The sequence below is a fragment of the Coptis chinensis genome, chromosome 3 (genome assembly GCF_015680905.1).
Source record: "Coptis chinensis isolate HL-2020 chromosome 3, ASM1568090v1, whole genome shotgun sequence".
NCBI classification, from domain to species: Eukaryota; Viridiplantae; Streptophyta; class Magnoliopsida; order Ranunculales; family Ranunculaceae; genus Coptis; species Coptis chinensis.
This window is the reverse complement of record NC_141458.1, coordinates 32,158,954-32,175,126: the sequence shown is the minus strand read 5'-3', so window position 1 is coordinate 32,175,126 and position 16,173 is coordinate 32,158,954. Positions and strand designations below refer to the sequence as shown.

The window sequence follows — 16,173 nt, the reverse complement described above, 5'->3', positions numbered from 1 at the left end:
TTTTGAATTTAAATCCTCCCTCAATCCATCTAGATTAAAATCCAAAGTTCAAAGTAATTTGTGTTCCCAATAAGACATTTAATAAGGTCCTCCTGGTTTTTTTTTAATTTCAGAAAGAGTTGTTTCATTCCCACTACTTCCCCTAAAACCAAAGTTCAAATTTTTCACCTTTAGGTTCCCAATTTTCATTTTTGGTGGAAAAGGGATGTTGGATTGTGTGAATAATAGTGGCTTTCGATTTTTTTTTTATTTTGAAGAGATGTTTCATTCCTCCTTCCGCCAAGTTTTTTTTTTTTTTTTTTCCCTGACGAAATCCAACAACACCGTCCGAAATTATTTTTCAAAATTTGCATTGGATTGAGACTTCATAAAAATTGATTTTCACCAAAATGGTGGAAAAAAGAGGAAATGCTAACATCCCGTCGGAGGTGAATAATAGTGGCTCTAAGAACATCATTTGCATTCAAGTCAATATTTTCCCCTTTTATTATTTCTTGAACTGCGTGGCGAAAACCCCTATTATCACCGCTTTTGGTGAAAAGCAAATTGCAAATGCTCTAATGCAAATGTGAATATTAATTTCGGATGAGTGGATGTTGTTGAGATTGTTCTGCCCAATGCAAATGCAAAATTTCGGACGGGATGTTAGGAATACAAAACATCCAAATGTCTTAAATTTAAAAAAAACCGAAAAAAAATCGAAAAATCATACGAGACCCAAAAAAAAACCATTTAAAAAAAATACACGCGCACATACACAAAAAAAGAATCCAACATCCTGTCCCAAAACCACTATCTCAGTTGAAAGTTTCACCTTGAAAATGACTTGGGAAAATAGTCACCATTTTTTTCGCCTATGGAACTGGTTTTGAACCAAAAGGAGGTGAAAATTTTCAAATCCCCCTCTTTTTCACCTGGTTTGGGAATGCTCTAATACTGAGTCCAATATTTTCCTGTAACAAACTACGCCACTACATCTAGCGCAGAATGAAAAAGTAAAATTTTAAATTGATGGAACTGCCCCTGCGTATTCTTCTTCTCCCCTGAGTCATTGGACTCAGCTTAAAACCTCACTTTGTTCTTGACAGTAAAAGAAAAGATGGGAGAAACATCAAAAGAAGGAGAAACCTCAAAAGTAATGGAGTCAGTACACTCAACAGTGTTCAAAGAGTCAGAAACACTCGAAGCAAAATGTCAAAAGATACAAGGTTATGATTTCAACAAAGGGGTTAATTACTCTCAGCTTCTCAAATCAATGGTGTCAACTGGTTTCCAAGCTTCTAATCTTGGTGATGCAATTGAAGTAGTCAATGAAATGGTATTTTTCTTTAATGGGTATGTTCTGTTTTTTTGTTTTTAGTTTAAAGTTATAATCTTTTTTTTTTGTGTGTTTGTTTAGATTGGTTGGAGACTTTCAGATGAAGCTTTGGTGGAAGGTTATAGTGAAGAAGAGAGAGATATGAAGTTTAGAGAGTCTACAAAGTGTAAAATATTCTTGGGCTTTACTTCAAATCTTATTTCTTCTGGTGTTCGTGATACCGTTCGTTATCTTGTTCACCATCGTATGGTAAGTTCAAAATACAACATGCCCTTTATGTACAGTTTAATTTATAGTGTCAAGTTGTCGTTGGGTGATTTTTAATGGAACGTTTGGCAAATATAAGAAAATGTTGTTGTTAAAACATGGGAAAGAGTTTATGGTAAACATTACTGTGTGATAAGTTAACATGTGAGATGAAAAAGAATAAATTGGATGTGCAAATGTATAATAGAAGTTGGTATAATGGAGCTAATAACACGTGATGGCTACGAAACAGAAATGGCTCTTGAAGCTTGAAGAGTATGTGCAGCTATAACCGTTTAAATACGATCTTAGTGATATTTCATGTTCATATTGCTCATATGTTTTTTTCCCAAATCAAGAGCTTACAAAAAATTTATTCTGTTCCTTGTTTAACTTTTATCACCAAAGACGAGGAAGCTGAATTACTTTGGACTTTGGTTTTAGGTGGAAGTAGTGGTTACAACTGCCGGTGGTATTGAGGAGGACTTTATTAAATGTCTTGCTCACACATATAAGGGTGATTTTAATCTAGATGGAGCTCATTTATGATCAAAAGGATTAAATTGTATTGGGAACCTGTTGGTGCCAAATGACAACTACTGCAAATTTGAGGATTAGATTATCCCAATTTTTTATCAGATGTTAGAAGAGCAAAAAACAGAGGTAAGTGTTACTTAATTTCTAGCTGACTTCTTTCTGCAACTAATGGATGTTGAGTTGTTAGTATTGTCATCAATTCAGCCTTATGCTCTCTCTCAATACCATCCTTATTATATGTACACTGTACGACACTTTATTATACTACATAAATTTGTTTTTGGTAATGACATGGCTTCGTTTCTTTTCTCTACAGAAACTACTTTGGACCCCCTCCAAGGTCATCGCTCGTTTGGGGAAAGAAATAAATGATGAAAGTTCATATCTCTTCTGGGCGTACAAGGTAAATATACCACTTGGGGAAGCTTCATAACAATTATGTGAAACAAATTTAACTGGAAGCTTGAGATTGAGAGAATAAAATTTTCCTTTTGAACATTAGAATTTTTCTTAAAATGTAATACTTTTGTCATGGTGTTCTGTAGAAGTGTGCATATCTATACTAATTAAAGTGAAAAGTTGAGTTTGCTACTCATGATTAAGTTCAGCCTTTTCCTCTGCTGAATTGTCTCATTCATACCTCAACATTCTATTTTATGTATCACCATCTTCATCTAATATGATATGTGGGTCGTTTTTTTTGTTGTTGTTTGGTAATTTGACTTCTAATTAACTAGTGATGTCCCTTCTTGTCTAGATAACTTTTTGCTTTTTTCAAAAACTAAGTTGGCGTTTGTGTTTTTCCCCTAATGTCCACTCATTTATTGGAATTTTTTGCCGGGGATTGATTTTCTTATTTGCTTATCGTTTTATAATAATATTCCATGTTGAAACTTCACCAGAATGGTATTCCAGTTTTCTGCCCGGGCATCATAGACGGTTCATTGGGGGATATGTTATACTTTCATTCCTTTCGCAATCCTGGTTTGGTTATTGACATTGTGCAAGGTAAGCACATTGGTTCCCACTGTAATCAAATACGTTTTCTGAAATCTTACACATGCTTAACTTTTTGGCAGATATAAGAGCCATGAATGGGGAAGCGGTCCATGCAAATCATAGGAAGACAGGCATGATCATTCTTGGAGGAGGATTATCTAAGCATCATATATGTAATGCCAATATGATGCACAACGGTGCAGATTATGCTGTCTTCATAAACACGGCGCAAGAGTTTGATGGGAGTGATTCTGGAGCGCAACCCGACAAGGCTGTATCGTGGGGAAAACTACGAGGATCTGCCAAGACAGTTAAAGTACGCCTTCTGTTGGTCTAAGCTCATTTTTATATATAAAATTCTTAATTGCTTGAATACTTAGTTTACATGTTGGTTTCACACATACACACACGTTTGTTTGCTGTTCTGTTTCTTTGGAGAAAATTATGCATGTAACATGGCCCAACACCTCATTGAAACTTCTCTAAATTTTTCCATAACTCTATCGAATGTTAAAGATTATTCGCTTTTGGGCTACTTTTAAGTTCTTAGCTGGTTGTCAACGTGCTGATTGTGATTGTGATATCCTTAGTGGTGTTGAGCAGGTACATTGCGATGCAACTATTGCCTTCCCTTTACTGGTTGCAGAAACATTTGCTCAAAAATGCATTTAACCTTGAAGCCTAATTATGACATTCATCTTGTAAAGAAAACAGCTGACCCTGAAGCATAAAAAAAGGTAAATTTTATTTGGCTGATGTATAGCAACATGGTAATGTAGCAGGTGTCATTATAATATTATAATATCTAGAAAGTTGTTTTAAAGATAATCTTGGTTGAAACTTTCTTGCAGAGTAGTCCTTCGCAACTAGGATTGGCGGGAAGAAAAGACTTGACTTAAATGATGGGATTGTTGTCATCCTTCTTGACCTCAACAATTTCAGACGGAACAAGAGTGAATTTTTTAGATCACTGGTTCCAAGACAAAATTTTCGAGTGATATCGAGTTGCTAATATTACTGATTGTATTTAGCAGAGTCCAAAGGAAATTATTTGACATCCTTAACTGCATTAGAGCACATGTCATACTAAGTTCCCCAAGTTCCTGTCGTATTTATTTAGCCATTTACTATTTTGTTGTCTGTTGTTTGAATATATTGAGCTCCTGCTTTGTTTTTATGGTGCTTTGGTTCTAGATCTCCTGTTTAGTAGGACTAGTAACTTTTAATTCTTGGACAATTCATGTAAGTTGGTTATGCTAATTGGCAAGAGGAAATTTGACTGAGCAGAAATATTTCCAAAATTTTGACACTGCAAAGTGCCAACCATGCGCCCATACTGTGTATGATAAGGAATCTAAATATTTTAAACTATACAAAAGGATTTTGAGTTTGCCCCATGAAGGAGATGATCCATGTCTCTTAAAAGGAATATCATCAACCGAAATCCTAATAAAGTAAGAAGGAATTATTCTCATTTCTCCAAAACAACCAATCTCTTAGAAGTCCAAAACGGAGCAAAGTCCTCATTGAAAGGAAAACAGCAAAGATATCAAATTGTAGTTTTGCCTTTGCTTGCTTATATATGTACCCACCAGTGGCCTCTCCCTATCATACTAAAACAAATTCACATAAACTTAACTATTTGAAGGGGACTTTTCTCTGTCATGGATTCAAAGGCACAATATACTCATCCACGTTCATATGAAAATTTCCAACCCATTGCTAATTGGGTGACAGAGGAAGCAAATACTCTTGAAATCCAACTTCCTGGTAATATTTCCATATTTCTTAAAACATTTTATTGAATTTTTTCTTGTTATCTTCTAATTTGTTTCGGGTGAGTCACAAACTTTCGCCTGTTTTTCTAAGTCGGATCTACGGCACAAATGATTACAAAACTGAGTTCATGTTATTGTTATGACAAGTTATTAACAAGTTCTTAAATCTTAACAGTAACAGTAACAAGTCAAATGCTTCATAACATTTTAGCAAAATCATCGCAATTAAATTTGAATCCCCCATTTAACTTTTTGTTTTAAGACCACGGTGAATACCATTTTCTGCCCACATTTCAAAATGTATATATATTTTCCCTTTTCCTCCCCGTATAGATATTTGACTGGGCCCAAGTACATTGGCAACTTTGAAGACCGACCTCAATGCATGACATCTTTTAACTTGACAATTTTTCTTTAGATTTCCGAAAGGAACAATTGAAGGTGCATCTTGACAATCTTGGCAACCTGAGGATCAGTGGAGAACGTCCAATTCAAGGAAACAAATGGAGCAGATTTAGCATGAACTTCCGCATCCCAAAAGGTTGCAACGTCAGTGAAATTCATGCCAAGCATATCGACAATGTTCTTCAAGTTGTCTTACCAAAGAAAATAACTCGAATAAATTTACTAGATCACCCAACACTAATAAAAGAACCTCCAACCATTCCAAAGACAGGAAACGAGATAAAGACAGACAAATTTCCTGAAGAGGTAGCTGGTGGCCTTGGTGTGGAGGATAACAAGGCAAAAAGCAATACCACTGGGCAGGAGAAGGTGAGTGGAACGTCGGCAAATGGTACAAAACGTGGTCGTTGCAGCTCAGGAAGTTACGATGTTGGGATTGGTAACTATGCTGTGAAGTTCACTAGGCCTAAAAGGGTGCTTGTGAATGTTGCAGTAGCAATAACTTTGGTGGTGGTTGCTGGTGTCTATGCAGTCTATAGGTTCAAGTCTTCATCAAGGCAAGGTTGGGGAGATTCCTAGAAATATTATACCATGCATCTTTTGCTTTCATATCCAATTAAGTGTTTAACTCAAGATAAATTTGTAAGTTGTAATCTGAACCAATGTTGTTCATTGAAAGTTATGTTCAATCATTGTCTAGAATGTACTCAGCTCTTCTGTTTTAAACCACAAAGATTGAGCCTAATCCAAGACATGATTCCAAAATTGAAACCTAGGTAGAGGAGGGGGAGAAAATTAAATAATAAAAGTAACAGTAAAATTTTGTAACTGTGAAGAAAATGTAGCTTTGAAACGGGCTGCTTCAAGGGCACCTGAACTCAGGGCTCCAACGTCCAACCTCGGGAGTCGGGATACCAACTAATTCATGATCAATCAAAGAAAATGGTAATTTTGTTATTACAAATCATGTGTATACAACTTTTGCCTCCTTCAAAACTAATTTGAGCTACCTTTTGAGTGGTAAATATCTCAATAGCAAAATTCCTAAAATTCTTGCCTTTAAAAGCTTAAATGCGTGGCTAATTTGGGTGAACCATGTTAATATAAACTCTGTGCCTTGGCCACCAGCCTATACGGAGTCTTTTGTTATAACTTTTATCAAATTAAGATTTTACCTATTCAGCTTTAAAACAAATAATAACCACAACTAACCATTAGCATATGTGGGCAATGCAGAAGGTCCATCACCTATGGCTAGCAGATTGGAAAGTCAAGCAGTCGCAATAACTCCCTTAGCTGAGGCCAGAGGATCTACAGGACTAACTGATGAGGTCCATGAGTATCAGAACAATGCGATTGGGGATACCACTTTAGAGGTGGAAGAAGTAGCAGTGTATGAAGCTGAAAGGGATTTATTTGTTGAAGCCAGAGAAGAAGAACACATACAACAAATACTTAAAGACCCAGTAGCCGATACAGAAGTGTTTACTGATCACCTGCAAGGGAAGAAAGGGAAAACCACCTCTGCAAAAGGGGGTGCTACAGCAAGCACAAGCAGAAACAACACTTCACAGAGCCATTCACCTCAAAACAGCTCTTCTAGTAATAACCGAGGCAGAGGGAAAACAAGAGGTAGGCCCAGGGGGTCTACAAAGAGGTAACAAACCCCCATCCTTTTTATGATTAAATTAGGAGTGTGGAATGTGAGAGGCATTAACAAGCCTGCGAAAGCAACTGAGATCAATAAGGTTAGAGTAGAGAATAACCTATGCATGTTTAGTTTGTTGGAAACAAAAGTTAAGAGGGAGAATTTTATCAGTATTAGTAATTTATGCTGTCCATTTTGGTCTCACTTACACAATTATGATTCTAATCCTAGTGGCAGGATTTGGTTCTTTTGGGACTCGAGCTTTGTATCTGTAAACTTACTCAAGGAAACTTCGCAAATGTTACATTGTGAAGTGTTGTTGCTGCCCACCAATAAAGTTTTTAATCTATCTTTGATATATGCAAGTAATGGAAGAAATGAAAGGGTTCAACTGTGGAATGAGATTATGAATCTGAAGAACAACATCACACTGCCATGGTGTGTGCGGAGACTTTAACAGTGTTTTATACACTAATGAAAGACTAGGCATGGGACCTGGTCACCCAAGAGACATTGAAGATTTCTCTAACTGTGTGAATACCAGTGAGTTAGTGGACCTTCAATTTTCTGGAAGTTTTTTTACATGGACCAATAACTCTGACGGAGATGGTAGGAAATGCTCCAAAATTGACAGATGCCTAGTAAATTTGAATTGGAGCACTAGCTTCCCGGCCTCTGAAGCTGAATTCCTTCCTCAAGGTGTTTCAAATCATACACCAATGATTTTATCTTGGTTCAGTATAAGTCACAAAGCATACCCTTTTAGGTTCAGTAATTCATGGGCTTTACATCCTGGCTTCCATGATATTGTCAGAGAGGCATGGGGCTTACAATCTGTTGGTAACCCCATCACTACTCTTTACTCAAAGCTGAAGAACTTGAAGCTTATTCTGAAGGGGTGGTCAAAGAAACACTTTTCAAGGTTGTCTGAAAGGACTGAAGAAGCCATACAACAATTTTTTCAAATCCAATTGCTGTTACAGGGTGATCCCACAAATAGTCTACTGATGATAAATGAGAAAGCAAGCAGATTGGCTTACAGGGATCTGTTGGAAATGGAATACGAAGATATTAGGCAGCGATCTAGTTGTACATGGATGGTTAAGGGGGATAGATGCACTGAGTTCTTTCATAACATTTTGAAAGAAAAGAAAGCAAGAAACAAGATCTGGACTCTGACAGATGAAGATGGTCTAAAGGTAACAGGTGATCATGTCAAGCCAAAAATAGTTGAGCACTATACAAAACTGCTGGGAGAGGATAAAATAGTTAGAAATGAATCAATCATCCCACATCTCCATGTTTCTAATGTAGTGGAGCCTAACCTGGTCTGCACTCTGGAAGAGGACATACATGAAGAAGAAATCCGTAGGGCCCTATTTGATATGGACAACTACAAGGCACCAGGACCTGATGGTTATAATGCTTTCTTCTATAAAACATGTTGGAGTATAGTTGGTGGTGATTTCATTGCTGCCCTCAAGTTTGCTTTTCACTCAAACACTATGCCAAAAGGTATGAATTCTACCTTCATCTGTTTGATTCCAAAGATCCCAAATCCTTAAAAAATCACTGACTACAGACCTATAGCTTGTTGCAACATATCTTATAAATGTTTTGCGAAGGTTATCTCAAATAGGCTTAAACCTATCATGCCTTTATTGGTCAGCCCAAATCAATCTGCTTTCATAGCAGAGAGAACCATCCAATACAACTTATTACTATCCCATGAACTTCTCAGAAGTTAGAACAGGAAAAACATATCCACTATGTGCTCTTTCAAAGTGGATATAAGTAAAGCATACGACACTGTGTGTTGGAAAGTTATAGAAGAGATGCTGCTTAGACTCATATTCCCTCTCAAGCTTATTCATTGGATTAGTCTATGCTATTCCACTACTCATTTCTCCATTCTTGTCAATGGCACGCCAGAAGGCTTCTTTAAAGGAAAGAGGGGACACAGGCAAGGAGATCCCCTTTCTCCTTATCTCTTTGTTCTCATCATGGAGATGCTCACTTGTCTTCTTATGACAAAGTTCAATGAGGGATTGATTAAACCACACCCCAAATGCAAGAAAACTAAAGTCCTCAACTTATGTTTTGCTGATGATTTACTTCTCTTCCTCAAAGGTAATATTCAATCTATGTCAGCTGTTAAACATGTTCTTGAGAGTTTTGCAGCACCCACTGGACTAAAAGCAAACTCTTTGAAAACCACTCTCCTCACTGGTGGCATGAATGAAGGAGAGAGCAAGCATCTGACAAATTATATGGGAGTGATTCTCACTGAGCTACCTGTCACATACCTTGGATTGCCACTCACCTCCACTAGGCTGGACAATAAAGACTGCTACCCTATAGTAGAAAAGATCACTTGCAGAATTCAAAACTGAAAGAACCGATGCCTATCCCATGCTGGAAGATTTGGACTTATACACTCAGTGCTTACAACTTTCCATGTATACTGGGCAATAACATTTGTACTGCCAGTCACAGTGCTTGATCAAGTATCCAAGATTTGTAATGACTTCCTATGGAGTGGCTTTTCTAAGAATAGTAGCATGCACCACTCAAGCTGTCTCAAAACTGCATTACCAAATAAGGAGGGTGGGCTCAATATCATGGATCTTAGAATCTGGAATAAAGCTTCCTATTGTGAGTTCATGTACAAGATTGTAACTAAAGGTGAGAGTCTATGAACTAAGTGGGTGTGGAACCAACACATTAAAGGAAAGAAGTTCTGGCATATGAAGGTACCAAAAGATTGCTTTTGGTTATGGAGGAACATATTACAGATAAGAAAAGTGGCTTCAAAGTTCATCTGATATATCATTGGTTATGGGAGAAACATAGAAGTATGGTATGAGCCACGGTGCAGTGACAACATTCTTATTAATGATCCAGTTGCAAAGAACCAACTGCATTTACCTTTGGAAGCCAAAGTTAGTGACTTGATCACAGATGGAGTATGGAACTCTAATGTCCACAGTTTGCCGGAGGAAGAGTTGAAAAGAAAGATTCTAAGTACAGAGATATACAATCATGTACAGGAGGATAGAGTGGTGTGGACTTTAGAACCAGATGGGATATACAGTTCAAAGTCAGCCTATAATGCTCTAAGGATCCCTAGAGAGAAAGTCATGTGGTTTAATATGGTGTGGGGAAAACTGGTGGTTCCAAAACATTCTTTCTCCTCATGGCAACTCATGTCAAGCAGTCTACCTACCCAAGATAGACTGATCAAGAAAAAGGTGTTAAAGGAATCGAAGTGTTGTTTCTGTCACAACTCCAGAGAAAACTCAAAACATCTCTTTCTTGAGTGTTCGTTCACAAATGCAGTTTGGAAAGGAATAAAAAATCAGCTGGGGCTGAGAATTCAAGGAGATTCAAAGAGAGAATGGAGGATCCTTATGAAGTTGTGCACGAGGAATGATATCGAGATAGAGATACTGAAAACCTTCGTTTGTGCCACGGTGGACCATATTTGGAAGGAGAGAAATGCAAAGAGATTCAGGAACACTAGCTTATTATCTTGTACGATGGTGCTGAACAACCTGATTTCAGAAATGAAAACAAACCTACAAAGCCAAATTACAAAGATTGATGACACAATGAGGGGAAGGATTCTAATTGAAAGACTTGGGCTTCAAGCAAAGTACAAGAGAAAGGATCCGATCCCATGTATATGGACCAAGCCTCCAGAAAATGTAGTGAAATTGAACGCTGATGGTTCAATGACAGACGAGAGATGTAGTGCAGCAGGGGTGATAAGAGACAGTGAAGGGGAGGTTTTAAGTGAAGGAGGGTTGAGGTTGGTACTTTACCAAGAACTAAAGGGCATTCTGCTTGGGCTGCAAGGGTGCCCATAGATAAACAAGTCTGAGATTATAGTAGCTACTGACTTTCTCAGAGCTATAAGAATACTCACAGATAAGGAACCACCACCATGGTATTGCCTAAACCTGGTACTTTCTTCATGAACGGGCCCCTGCACTGCGTCTGTGGTTCATGTTTACAGAGAATCGAACAGGGCTACTGACTATTTAGCTAGCATATCTAGTCATCAATCTTGTAACTTTTTCATACCTCCTCTTGACGAGAAACTTAGCGTATATGTAAAAGAGGATAGAGATGCAAAGATTTATATGAGATTTTAATACAGGTCAGGGTCAACCATAACCCTTAATCTAGTTCAAAAAAAAAAAACCCCCATTAGCATATATATAGTTAGCCTTGGTTAGGTGTTTCTGTGATACTCCCGAAGTACATCAATTGTGGAATCTATAATAGGTGGTGTCTTGGTGCTCTACTAGTACACCCTTTGCATAAAGCTGCTTACCAGGTCACTCACCATTTGCAAGTTGTGCTCCTTTGCAATGGTGAATATCTCAATAGTAAATTCTTAAGATTCTTGCCATTAAAGCAAAAAGCATGGCTAATTTGGGCGACCATGTAAATGGTAAATATCTATAAAAAGTGAAATACTAATTCCTAAGATTCTAGCATTTAAAGCATAGATTGCAAATTTGCAATATTGCAATACTGGGTAAGTAGTCTCATATGGAGATGTGGCAAAATGAAGGTTGGTAGTTCTCAACATCTATATAAGCCTACAGAGACATAATGCTCATTAGAACAACAAGAATACACTAGCTCTCCAATTATCCAATTAACAAAGAGAGAATGGCTGGTTTCTCATTGCTTACTTTTTCTTTGGTTATTTTCTTTACCTTGTTGTTGTCAATGGGCTTCTCAAGTGTGAGCTTCTACTTATATTATGTTTTTCTTTCTCGCATTTCTGGTTGGATATATGAAGGATTGAAAGGTTCAATAATTGCTTAAGAACAAAATTTAAAGAAAATATTGACATAAATTTGCAGAATTGCTGTAAATTCACTAACATTATAATATTTTAGTATTCCACTGTAAAAACAACTATATTTTGTCTTGTGATTCCAATATACTCTACTAGATATTTCAAATCCCTTATGAGACTGTATTTTGGTAAAGTTGCATATTCGCATATACGCAACGAAGCTAGCATTTCCCCAATTATTAACCATTTGTAAATTCTGGTGCCTTATTTTTATTTTATTCTTTATCTAAATGTAATTATATTTTTGTTTTTTGTGAAATGTTCAGGCTGGAGGAGAAGGATCTCTCACACAAGCACGTATGTGACCCATTACCCTGTAAACTCTCATAATTTCAGTAAAAGTATGCTAGCTACATGATAAATTCCATGTATGGATCCGGATAATACATAAGTCGTGCATGATCACAAGAACTTACGAATAATCCTAGTGAAGTTTTTCTCAACGATTTGATTTACTTACAATTTAGATATATGTAGCCTACGTGAAATGTGGGTATACATATACATTATTAGGATAATTTCCATTCCTCGAGCTATATCCAACCTCTTTAGAGCGTACATGTAAGATCATAATCATGTCGAAGTGGTTTTGTGATGGTCGATCTAATACTTTGATATTTTACTTTCAGAATGTGCAGGGGCATGTGAGTATCGATGTTCTGCCACATCGCACAAGAAACCATGTTTGCTCTACTGCAACCAGTGTTGCGACAAATGTCTATGTGTCCCCTCTGGTACATACGGGAATAAGGAGGAATGTCCTTGCTACAATGATTGGAAGACTCAGGAAGGAGGGCCAAAATGCCCTTGAAGAAGCCAGTCGTCCAAGAACAATTTTATGTACCAATTAATTAGGTTCATTTCTATGGATTTTGAGTTCGAAATTGTTCTTGTAATAGGGATCTTTGTCATTGAAGTAATAAAAATGTTTTTTTCCTAAATTTACTCCACTACTATTTTGTTCCACACCACACACCATAGTACAAAATACAGTCATATAGAACAATATACAGCAATATCTATTGAGAATTAAGCCATTCATATTGATATCTCACGATATATATATTTGATATATCAACAGTAAATTTGTGACTTTTGTGTGATCTATCGAAAAATATCAATGTATAGTTGTATACTAATGATATTGGGGATATTCTATTCACGGTATCAATTCAATTGATGATTTATTACTAAAAAGTTAAGCATAAAAAATGTATGCCATGGGTGATGGATAGGAGTATATTTGCCATTACTGGATTCAGAAATAATGTACGCTCAGACTTCTTTAGAAAACAATGTAATGGGAAAAATGAATAAACACACCTCTTTTCTTACTTGAGGTTACAGCCATTTGGTGGATAACGCTGCCCACCATATGAAGACACAGAAAAATTGAACATTTTGAGGCGTATAGGTGAAACCCAATGGCAGACTGGACTTTAGAGTGGGCGTTCTTTATTTATCATAAGCCCATTGGAATCCTCATGTGTAAGCCCATTGGAATGCCAGTGGTGATCCAGCTGGTGGCCCTATTGGTGAAAGGGCGGCCCACTGGACCCTTTGAATGTGGAGAATCTTCCCTGTGTTAAGTGATTGTGCTCTTCTTGTAGTTTTGATTGATAGTGGATAAATTTTTGAGCTATAACTCCTTTTTATACTGATAACTCCTATTTTTTGATGGGGATGCTAAGGTCGTTTTTCCAGGATAATCTGGGGGCCTCTAGTATCTAACCAAAATTGTATTTAAGTAAAAATTATTTAAATTACTTACTTGTCGGTAATTGTGTTTGAATTTTGTGGTGATTGATTCTCCTGCTTTGTGTTTTGTTATTTGATGACCTGTTGAACCATGCTAGATCGTCTGATGTTTGTAGGTCGTAATTGCTCGGTTCACGACCTGATAGATGAGCGTATCTATCACCTAGGTTTCCTCGTTTCCTTAGGTGTGTGCATTGATTGAGTCATTCCTTTTGGGGGAACTTCTTACTGATTGTTAACTGATAATTAGCCTTTGAGTGGTAATTATAATTGAGCCGAACTTAACCCTTTTAAAGGCCTTAAGTTGATTTTGGGTCTTTTTGGGGGTCCCCTATGTTTGTTTGTATTTGACTGATAATTTGCGTGACAATTACAGTTGAATCATGCTTAACCCTGACGTTGGTGTTAAGTTGATTTGTGGTCCTTTTGGGGGACTGTGGGTTGGATTTGATTGGTAATTAACCACTGTGTGGTAATTATAATTGAGTCATACTTAACTTTGGTGTTAGTGTACGACCTGATACTTTGATGTCTCAAATCGGGTAGCTAGTGCAAGATGCGTGGTATTGTAATGCAAAGATGACATTTGTACACACAATGTTGATGAAAATTTATTCATATTGATTGATACATCTGGAGAAAGATTATTGATAAAAATGCTTGAGGAAAGCTGTATTCGGGGAAGCGTATTATCGAGCTGAGTTTTGATCCAGTATGCTCCATTTCCAACGACTTTGTGAATAATGTAAGGGCCTTCCCATGTTGGGTCAAGCTTGGCTGGAGCTAGTGTCTTTTTGAGGACTAGGTCGCCAGCTCGGAAAGATTGTGGGACGACCTTCTTGTTGTAATATCGTTGGATCGTTTGGTGGTACCGAGCTAGGGATATTGCAGCTGTCATTTTCTCATCGACTTCTTTGGCTAAGATGTTGTCATTTTCTCCTGATTCGACGATGTCGGATCATATGGTTGTGATTGTGAGTTCTGATGGTATGCCTGCTTCTGTTCCGAAGCAAAGTGTGAAATGAGACTCATTGGTACTGGCTCTGGCTGTTGTTCTGTATGCCCATAAAATGTTCTCGAGTTGTTCTGGCCATTGGCTTTTCTTTTGCTCTCCAACTTCTTTTGGAGATTTTCTTTGATTGATTTGTTGGTGGCTACTACTTGATCATTACTTTGTGCATATCTAGGTGTACAAAATGCTTGAGTGATGCGCCATTTTTGTAGAAATGCCTTGACTTGCATGCCAGCAAATTGGGTTCCGTTGTCCATGACAAGGGTGTGGGGTAGACCAAATATTGTGATGATATTAGTCCATATGAAATTGATGACATGGACTTCTTTGACTTGAACTAGTGGGATTGCTTCAACCCATTTGGTGAAGTAATCTGTGGCTGCTAGGACGTATTTGAGTAATGTTTTCTTTTGTGATGAATGGTCCCATAATGTCTAGCCCCCACATATGAAAAGGCCATGGGCTGGCTATGTTGATCAACTCTCGTGCTAGACTTAGATGGTTGTGTCCAAATGTTTGACATTGGTAGCATCTGAGAACATAGTTCTTTGCCTCAATGTGCATGCCTGGCCAATAATATCCTTGGGCGATTGCTTTATGAGCCAGAGATCTTGCTCCTGCATGGTTGCCACATTTGCCTTTGTGAATTTTGTCGAAGATGAGTTAGCCTTCTCGTGGAGTTATGCACCGTAGGTGGGGTCCTCCTGCAGATTCACGGAACAAGCGTCCGTTGATTACGGTGTATCTGGGAGCTCGAAATTGTATGGCACGAGCGTTATTTGCTTCCGATAGGAGCTCACCATGTAAGAGAAATTTCATAAATGGGCCTATCCAAGATTGAGTGATCTCTTCTTCGGATGAGGGCTAAAAGTCTGTGAGGCTGTTGACACTTTCTTGTTGGTAGGCGGGCCTCTCCAGGATGTCAATGTAGACTGTGCTGGGACATGCCTCTTGGGTTTTCGAGGCTAAGAAAGCCAAACTATCTGCATGTCTATTATCTTCTCGGGGAATGTGTTCCAAGGAGAATATTTTGACGAGCTGATGACGTCATTGATGACCTGAGCATATTTGGCTAGGTTTGCTCCTTTTGTGACATACTCTTTGGTGATTTGCTTGATTAGCTGTGAATCACTGTGAGCTTTGAGTTTTTGGACTTGTAGTTGTTGTGCCATGCAGAGGCCTGTGATTAATGCTTCATATTCCGCTTCATTGTTGGATGTTGCGAAATCGATCTTGATTGACTTTTGTAGCTGTGTTCCTTCTGGTGAAGTTAACACAGCCCCCAGTCCACTACCGCTGTTATTGCACGCTCCATCTACGTAGAGGTGCCATGTGTCTGGGGTGGTTCGTTGATGGAATAAAGTAATGGGCTCAGGTTCCCAGTTGACATCCTCGATGGGGAAGTCAGCTTGGAAACTAACAACGACCTGGCCTTTGCGAGACGTTCTGGGAACGAACTCGATGTGATGCTCTTCGAGCTCTTCAGCCCACTTGGCCATGCGGGCTGTTTTGTTGTTAGAACTGAAGACTTGTTTGATGAGTACATATGTTATGACCTTGATGTTGTGAGCCTGAAAGTAAGGTCCGAACTTCTGA

General features: G+C 37.9%; 2 protein-coding genes and 1 pseudogene across 3 annotated transcripts; all 3 read left to right on the top strand.

Annotated features, from left to right (window-relative positions):
* Positions 1-35: 35 nt before the first annotated feature.
* Positions 36-4,401, top strand: LOC147509204 (deoxyhypusine synthase-like; annotated as a pseudogene). Its single transcript, XR_015218426.1, has 9 exons — positions 36-60; positions 175-1,318; positions 1,400-1,567; positions 2,009-2,227; positions 2,418-2,504; positions 3,004-3,109; positions 3,181-3,416; positions 3,691-3,837; positions 3,952-4,401. The product of XR_015218426.1 is annotated as a deoxyhypusine synthase-like (transcript).
* A 186-nt stretch (positions 4,402-4,587) lies between these two features.
* LOC147509203 (uncharacterized) lies at positions 4,588-6,945 on the top strand. The gene is made up of 3 exons (XM_086599198.1): positions 4,588-4,870; positions 5,297-5,845; positions 6,520-6,945. The coding sequence occupies exons 1-3, from the start codon at positions 4,765-4,767 to the stop codon at positions 6,942-6,944; spliced, it is 1,080 nt and encodes a 359-aa protein (XP_086455324.1). The 5' UTR covers positions 4,588-4,764; the 3' UTR covers position 6,945.
* Positions 6,946-7,419: 474 nt separating this feature from the next.
* LOC147509202 (uncharacterized) lies at positions 7,420-8,496 on the top strand. Its single transcript, XM_086597734.1, has one exon. It carries the CDS (start codon positions 7,420-7,422, stop codon positions 8,494-8,496), a length of 1,077 nt encoding a protein of 358 aa, XP_086453860.1.
* Positions 8,497-16,173: the final 7,677 nt, after the last annotated feature.